Consider the following 9,169-nt stretch of genomic DNA (forward strand, 5'->3'; position numbering starts at 1 on the left):
ATATACAAATTTAATGACTAATTATAACAGGCCCAGTGCTCTGAAACAGGCAGCTTTCACTTGCCTAGAAAGCACGGGTCTGAGTGGTTTTCCGCTTTCCCCATTGCTTTGACTGGGAAAATCCGCTCTTTAGTGTTGAATTGGCGCAAACATCAATCCACAGAAAACCTGATAGAAGTTTGCTCCAATTCAGCTGTAAATATTGGGTTATCCCAGTGGAAAGAGGCAGGACAAGAAGAAGTCTAGATGAGCCTAGGCTGCAATCAAAAGCAAGTTCAGCACCATGGACAAGGACTATAGTGCTGGTTCAGCACCATAGGCAGAAGTGCAGCTGTGGAGACAGAAAGAGCAAATGATCTCAACATAGGGATGGATCAAGTGGGAGAGAGCTTGATAGTAAAAATCCAAAATTTAGAAATAATTACTACGATTTGAAAAACAAAACACAGTACAAACTACAATAATGGGGGAAGAGTGTGACCAGGTGACCTCAGTTGCTAAACGCTGATGGACAAATTTAAGGTCCCTGCTAGCCCTTTTTAGGATTATCTGTCCTTAGATTAGACTTGGACATGTCAAATAAAGGCCGGCTCTCTGTAATATAGGTCACCAGTTTGTCTGTATGCAGGGCAAAGCCCTCCCAAGGCAACTTTGCAAACAAGACATAAAAGCTGAAGCATCTCATTGCAGTAAAACTAAACAATTAAAACAGCAACATTTAAAAAAAAAGGATTAGACCAATTCATGGAGGAGAGGGCTATCAAATGTTGTGCTTAGTATGAAATAAGAGCCAGTGGTCTGATCCAGCAGGCTATTCTTATGCTCTTATTTCATCCTAAGCACAACATTTGTCTATTTATTACTTAATATCCCTCTCTTAAATCCGAAGGCTCCCAGGGTGGTTGGTATATGGCAATTCATAAAAATACATAATTACAAACATCGTAACACAAACAATATAAATAGAACAAAAATCAATATAATAAAATGACTAACATCAGAGAGAATCCAGCAGCAACTTATGTCTCACACGAGCCATTTATACTTGTTAGGGCCATGAACGAAGGATCTGCAAATGAAAACTTCTCATTGCCCTGAGAAGAGAGATCCACCCCCGGTCTACCAGGGGGATCTGAAAAGAACTCTTAGCAACTTGAAATCCTGTTCCCTAGAAGTCAATGGCTGCAGAAAATTGCACTGAGCCTTTGACTGACCAATTGCAGCATTTGATCTTGACCACCTAGCCCAGATTACAAAGCTCTGCAAGTAGATCCAGGACAATTTTCTCCATCTACTTCAGCTGCTCAACTTCCAGCTATGATCCTGCACCTACACTAAAGTCCTTGTACATGATCCTGAACTTGCTTTTGTTTCTAGCCCATATCTGAGGATATATGGGCCTCTTCTCAGTGGTGGACATCAGAATGCACCAGGACAACTCTCATATAAAATCAATGTAAGCAATTAAGGAAAAAAACAACATTCCTTTAAAACCAGCAACAATGTAAATGGTTTGAAATGGTCAGCGCAACACCTCGGCTCAAGGCTGCTTGAAGTAAATGAGTTTTCCAATCTTGTTTGAAAGTGAATTGGGGCCAAATGTATATGTTCCACATATTTGAGTCCCTGTCTCTAGTGGCTGCCAATATGCTAGCTGCCTCTGGGAACAAGGACACACTAGAGCTATGAAACTGCTGGCAGAAGGCCAGAGGCATTTCTCCCAAGCAACCTGGCAAGTGGTTGTGTGCGTCCCCCGCCCAAGGTTCGTGGGAATACCATGAAAAAAGCCACTGACTCATGGGTATACTAAAGCAATAGAAGGTATCTTCGTATATCTAGGCACCAGTTTCCCCAGTACTGGCAAACTGATTCCAGCACCACATTTTCAGCCAGTCACATGTTCTTGGGCTTTAAAATAAAATAAAATGAGGTAGTCCTTGGGTTGGTTGCATTTTTGACAGACTTATAAAAGTGAGCTCCCAACAGGCTTCCAAACGTAGCAGCTTCAGAATATTATAACATGAGTGAAAGCTGGTGGGCTGAATCCATCCATAGTTAAATTCATGTCACGAACATGTTTGCCTTTGTATTAATTCTGAAACCATCTCAACTGTAAGAGCCGCACAGAGGCAAAGGGTTGCGTCTTCCAGACAATTTATGCTATCCTTTGTCCATGATTATAAACCCAACACTTCTCTCCCCTTATCTTTGCCTTCCCTTTGAATTTACTCTGAGCCTTGTTGTCAAGACCATGTGGGTGGCGACACTGGATAATAACACTGGCAAGTCTCCTAAATTTCTATTTCCCTTTTCCCAGGACAACCTCAGTGTTTAAGCCTTAAATGGGGTCAGGATTCAACTTAAGTGTTGTATACCTTGTAGGATCTACAAATACAGTGGTACCTCGGGTTACAGATGCTTCAGGTTACAGATGCTTCAGGTTACAGACTTGGCTAACTCAGAAATAGTACCTCAGGTTAAGAACTTTGCTTCAGGATGAGAACAGAAATCGCACAGCAGCAGTGGGAGGCCCCATTAGCTAAAGTGGTACCTCAGGTTAAGAACAGTTTCAGGTTAAGAACGGACCTCCAGAATGAAGTAACTTCTTAACCTGAGGTACCACTGTAACATTAGCAGAGGGTAAGTATCTTAAAGTATCGGTCCAGGTAGATCTTTGGGTTTCCCCAGCTCTGCTTTGAATAAGAACTTCAGAAGAAGTTCAGATCCTATTTGGATCTTTCACCAAGCAACTCACATCTCTGCCAGAGCACCTAATTTTCTGACCCTGGGGGCCAGAAGGCCCGGCTTTTCTGTCTGAGGTTAAGGATTCTCTGCATCTGATTTTGGGACACAAGCCTAACTCCATTTAAGGTTTAAACACTGAGGTTGTCAATAGGAAGAACGTTCCAATGTATAGGTGCTGCCACACTAAAAGATGGATTTCTTACAAACGTGGTATTATTTGGCACCCAGAACAGCACCAGTTCTACACTGTGTTTGTGTGAAAGAGTGTACACCTGTTGCTTTGCACAGCTCAGGTATGGTGTACACAGGGTCACAGATAATACGATCATTGAATGTCACATGTGAACACCTCTAGTGCTTGCCTGGCTGTGACGCTGGCTGTTAACAACCTCTGGCAGGCTGGACGATTGGCTTGCTTTTGCTTTCTAGGAATAATCAATGACCTTTAAGAAAAGAAGTCTAATTTCCCTGCTTACCATACAGAACTTTGGCCTTGCTCTCCTCGAGCTGGTAGCCACCTCAGGGGCTCATATCACTGTATGTATGCTTTCTTTGTACAAAAAGATTCCCAGCAGATAAGCAGAAAATGCCACTCTCCTTTTCCCACACTTGAAACGATGCTATGCTTTGCTAAATTAATCTTACCTCCATCTAACAGTTCTTTGTTTGCCCTGACAAATCCACAAAGCCTTGCCTGATGTTTAAATGTGTTATGTTTGATGTAATATTCATGTATGAGTTTTGAAAGTTGCCTTTACTTTCTTTTTTTAAAAGGGCTCCACATATAACTCAGGTTTGCTAAATCCTTTCTGTCTGTAGGTCCTCAGGAAACCCCATCCACCAGTATGTTCAGAAACAGAATGTGAAGATGGGTGGTAGCAACAGACTTAGGCTCAAGTGTGTGTCTGATCCAAAAAGAGGACACCAATTTTCATAAGATTCTCATGCGGTAATATTTACTATAACTGAAACAGAAATGCGACACATCTAACCGTAGTGGAGAAGACACCAGAGGTGATTTGTCTGCCTGCTTAGTTTGCAGATCAAGTGATAAAAACTTGTTGATGGGCATTTTCAAAGCTTTTGCTCTCTCTTTCTGTGGTCATTTTAAAACCAGTCTTAGGCCATATTTACAGAGGCTCAAGAATTCTTTGGGTGGAAGCCATGATTGTTGAAAGTGGTATCATAGTGCTTTAAATGTATGCAACCCTGAATATGAATGCAACCCTGGACTGGATGACCCTCAAATAGAGGACACTATCAAACAGAGGACTGTCCTTTGTAAAGTTGGGTATATAGTCACCCTGGGCCATGCCCTCTGCTTACCTCACATTTGGTGCTATTATGAGGGAGGCCTATGCACTCAAAGATCGTCCACATGAGTGAGAACCCTGATAGACTGTACACTTCATGAACTGTAAATCACCTCAGTGCAGTTCTGAGGGCGATATGTAATCTGGAGCCATCCAGACCATGGAAATCCAATCATGAGAATCCTCATTGAACACACCACATTCCAAAATGAGTAACATTCCCCTTCTCAAACGCCCCCCCCCCGAGAAAATGTTATCTCTTCTGCATGCAAGTATATTTCTATTACATGCTCTTCACTGTTGCCCTCATGGTCTGTGGCTACCTAAAACCATGCAAGTTTACATTTTATTCTTTACCTCCCACTCTCCACACCCTCGGGCTGCCTTGCCCTCTCCTGCTGGCTTTGGAGAAATAACAGCCAGCAGTGTGTTTTATTTCTTTCATTGTTCAGCGCAGTGAAGTCTTAATGGTTGGTTTCCCTGTACTGTATACAATTCTGAGAGCTATTCCCTGGGCGACAAAATGAAGTGATGACTTTTAAAAGCCATTTTTAGACTGATTCTGTGTGGGTTCTTTTGGAGCGATAGCGGCCTCCACATACTCTCTGATTTAAGAGGGAGAGAGCCAGCCCACATATCCTCCTCCCTCCTCTGGACAGAGAAACAAAATGCATTAACATGACATCATCATGCTTCCCATTCCCCTGCTGCCACGTGTGGAAGGCTTGAAGTGCAATGACATCATTTGCTACCAGTCGGCTGCTGAGCCAAGTTCAAAGGTGCTTCGGTTGACATTTAAAGCCCTCCATGGCTTAGGGCCCACATACTCATTGGATCGGTTACTCCCCTATACACCAGCCCAGACTTTAAGACATTGCAGAGACACCCCCTTAACAATGTGACATGTGCCGATGAATGGTATGTAGAAACCTGTTAGAGGATGCTCTCAATCGCGCCACCTTGATTATGGAATGTCCTCCATTCACAGACTCAGTTGGCACCAATGCTGACAGCCTGTGGGCACCTTCGAAAGCAGCGGTGGTGGACCTTTGACCTTACAGATGTTGCTGAACTACAACTCCACAACAAGCAGGATCAACGGCCAATGATGATGGAAGTTTTAGTTCAAGCGACACCTGGAGGGTCAAAGGTCCACCAAATCTGCTTTAAAGAGACATTTATTCACACAAGCATTTGGCTAAATTGGTCAGTAGAGTTGATTCTGATTTGTTGTAATGGCTTTTGATGTGTTTTAAGATTTTTTAAATTGTTGAGCATGTAATATGAATTTTCCCTGTTGTAACCTGCTTTGGGATTGATTTTGAAAAGGCCAGGCTCGAAGTGGCTCCAATGAAATAAATAATGTTCCATTCCCTACATGTTCATTAGATTCTTCTAATCAATGTTGCTCAGCTCTCTGCAGCCTGTTTCGGAGGGTGTTGTGTTTGAAATCAGGAAACAGCTACACTTACCTAAGCAAAACTAATATGAAACCTCTGAGTACTTTCCTTTGGCAAAGCAGCCAACCAGTCTTGGACTCCCTTGACTTTGTCATTATGGACTGAACCAAGACCATGGATGATGCTTAGGTGGCTGAGTGAAAGAAGGCCCAAGTGGATGCAGTGATCTAGTAATTCAAAAATTAAGCATCTTGTCCTTTGAGCGACTATCAACAATGGAGCATTTTCAAAGAAATATAGGAAGTAGACTCATACCAAGACTCATACTATTGGTCCATCTAGATTGGTCCAGCTACCTCAGCATTGTCTACACTGACTGGCAGATGCTCTCGAGGGTTTCAGATTGGGGACATACCCAGCCCTACTTGAAGATGCTAAGAATTGAACCTGGGAACTTTTGAATGCAAAGCAGATGTTTTACCACTGAGCTTCAGCCCTTACTCTACCCTACGGTGTCAGAAGGACCATACCTTTCAAAGTCATAGCTGCTCTCTCCCAATATAGGTCAAACTTTGCAAGAGTCAGAAAGGGCCTACGAAGAACATTCCATCCATTATCCTATCTCCTCCCACTCTTCTATGTGCCCAGGAGGGAGCAAGGACCCCAAGCTTCTGATTTCTTCATTTAATATCATCTGAGCACTCTGGCACAGATGCTAATGACTCCATTTTTATTTCTTGTTTATAGAGACTAAGGAGGTGGAGGGCATTTAGGGAAAGACTTAAAACTTTTCTTACATGGAATAACTCACACATTCCCTCCTTCCCCTTTCAGAACTTGAGGAAGACTCTTCCCTGAATATACTTATGCTTCAGTATATAGGACATTTCCCGTAACAAAATAATAAATGCTTTTCTGAGTGATCAATAAAACAATGCACCCAAGGAACATTTTAAAAACACTCATTTGCCTGCATCAGTTTTCAGTGTCTCTGCATCCTTACACCTTTAGTGTAATAATTTCTACAGTCCTTGAATTCCAGATATCTAAAACTTAACCACTCTATATGACTAAGGTGGAACATCTGTGGACCTTCAGATTTGTTAGACTACAAGTCCCATCATTCCTGACCACTGGCCATATTGGCTGGCGCCGATGGGATTTGGAGTCCAACAATATATTTGGTGAGCCAACCTTGCTATATGCCATCTGATTATTGCAAATGAGACACAACAGCTAGGCTTTGTGAAGAAGCTATTGGCTATCCTGGACCAGAGACTTCCTATTATGTCAACACAGAGCCCATCACTGGGAGTCTAGATGGGATGGGCTGAGCTTCTTTTCTCCAGGTGATGGTGGGAGGCGACTGACTTCTACAACTTTTTCTGAGTCTTCTTGTCAATCATCTCTAAAGCAAACACAGACGGACTCAGTCCAACACTTCTTTCCTCAACATATCCTCAGGTCTTCCAAGGATATGCTTGCTCATTTCCTGAGCTATCAACGAAACGTACAAATACAAAATTCCTTTTTGTGCCCCAGTTGCAAAAGAAGCAGTTCACAAGTGCCTATACATCACACTGTCAGAAAAGAACCAAAATGAGTGCTGGTGGAACACTAACAAGGTACAACACAGAACAGCCATAACAGCTCTGAAGCCATCAGTGGGGGGAGGGTGGCAGGCAAATGCATTCACACAACCGTTTTGCTTCTGCAAACACACACATCACACCTATGGAAACAGGAACCATCCAAGCACCTCCCATGTACCTGAACGTTCACCATGTAAGTGCATGCCAACAATAATGCAACACCAATTGTTTAGCAATCTAAAAACGTTTGTTCCCAACCTTAATTTTAATTTTCTCAAATAATGCATGCCCGCTCCATGTACGCGTAGAACAACCCTCTTCCTCTCCCCAACCTTGCTCTCCTATTGGAATGATCCTGAGCACGTGAAGTGATCTCCCCTTCATTTGCAACCCTCCTTCAATCTTTAAAGGAATGATTTCTCCCAAACAGCGGAAGAAGTCTCTGTGTGTATGTGTTTCGCCCCTTCCCCCAATTTCAAGCCAGGTTTACACTCCTACAGACCGATGCTTCCTGATGCATCATCCTGATCCTTTTTTTTTTTTTTTTTTGCTTTTCAGGAAACAGCTCTTTAAGGTGATCCAAAGGGAAACACATTGCCTCTCTTCCCTCCCACCAGTCCTTGATTAAAGATGAGATCAGGAGGAGACCCAGTTTCTGGGCAGGAATGCCAAGCAGGCTCTCCCCACCCATGTAATACATGCTAAATGTTGACACCTCAACCTTACACACACACACACACACACACACACACACACATGCCACTAATGCACAACTGCTCTTTGCTTTTGGGGATCCGACCCTGGCGCGTGCCAGGTGGGGCAGGCGACAGATCCTGCCCCCTTACATCATCTCTCCCCATCACCACCACCCCCACCAAAAAAAGAGAGGATGGAGCCCCCCCCATCGTCTGCCCCACTCACCTCGACGAAATAAAAACAAGGCAACAGCGTGACGCTCTCCTTGACCACTTTGCTTTTCTGCCTCTCTTTCGCAGACATGCTGGACGGCGCGGGCAGGAGACGCGCAGCCGGAGCGGGCGGCAGCGAGTGCGCGACCGCGGCGGCGGCGGCGCTGCCGGGCAGCCGTCCCCCTCTCCTGCCCCACTGCCTGGCGGCGGCGCTGATGTCACATCCCCCCGGGACCACCTCCCGGTGCGGGAGCAGCGCGCAGCCCACAACCTCCTCCTCTCGGGGCGGCAGCAGCAGCAAGAAGCCCGCTTGGCCGTCGGCGCCACCGCCACCGGCAAAGCCACCACCGGCGCTGGCCGGCCGGCCTGCCGTTCGTCCTCCGGCTCCCCTGTCGGCCAGCAGGCGCCGGGCGGCCTCCTTCTCCAAAGCGGCGGCGGCGATCAGCGCCTCCTCGTGCCCGGCGCACTCCCCTCCGGCGAAGGGCCCGCCTTGCCTACACCGAGCGCTGCCGCCAGCCGTCGCTCTCGCCAGCCGGCTTCTTCGTGCAATATTCATAGGTCTGACGTCAAGGAAGCTGCTCCATGCGAAAAGGGGAAGGGGGCCCGCTTGCCTACATGGTGGTGGAGCGGGAAGAGGAGGAGGAAGGAGGGGCACGGGCACAGGGAGGCGGCCGCCTTAACCTCTTCGCCGCCGAGCCCCGACGCAGCATCATCCTCCTCCTCCTCCTCGGCGACGGCAGGGTGGGGTGGCGTCGGGGGTTGAAGGCAGCTGCGCGAGAATGTAGGTCGCCCGGGGAGGGTGGGTGGGTGGACGCGCGAGCGAGCGAGCGAGCGAAGGAAGGCCCCCTTCACACGTTCGCGGCGTGGGCGGGCGGGCGCCTCCTATGGGACGCCTCGGACGGAACACGTGGCCGCTCAGGCGCGCGCGCACAGGCGCCCACACGCGTCCGGGAGACGCGGAACGCGCCATCCGGGAGGATGCGGGGAAGGGCCATGCTAGATCGGGGTCCAGGAGTACACAAGGGTGTCCAGTTGGAGAGGCCAGACGGGAGCTCACCTGGCTCAGGTGCTGCTGGACACCTGGCCTAAGGGAATTTGGATTGCAGGATGGGCCAGGATTTTTGTTAAAGGGGGCAGGCTTACAGAACCTCAGATTTGTATTGATCTTTATTGATTGGGGGGCAGCTGCCCCTCCCTCCTACACCCATGTA

At 46.5% G+C, this 9,169-nt stretch overlaps 1 protein-coding gene across 1 annotated transcript in view; it reads right to left on the minus strand.

Moving 5' to 3' along the window:
* The window catches only part of PLPPR4 (phospholipid phosphatase related 4), a 43,122-nt gene extending 34,356 nt beyond the window's left edge, over positions 1-8,766 (minus strand). Inside the window, exon 1 of the mRNA XM_083511041.1 lies at positions 7,972-8,766. Within this exon, the coding sequence (XP_083367167.1) occupies positions 7,972-8,514 (543 nt within the window). The 5' untranslated portion in view covers positions 8,515-8,766. The remainder of the gene's footprint in view (positions 1-7,971) is intronic.
* Between the last annotated feature and the right edge of the window lie 403 nt (positions 8,767-9,169).

The sequence above is a fragment of the Podarcis liolepis genome (genome assembly GCF_965112155.1).
Source record: "Podarcis liolepis genome assembly, chromosome: 6".
Taxonomy (NCBI): Eukaryota; Metazoa; Chordata; class Lepidosauria; order Squamata; family Lacertidae; genus Podarcis; species Podarcis liolepis.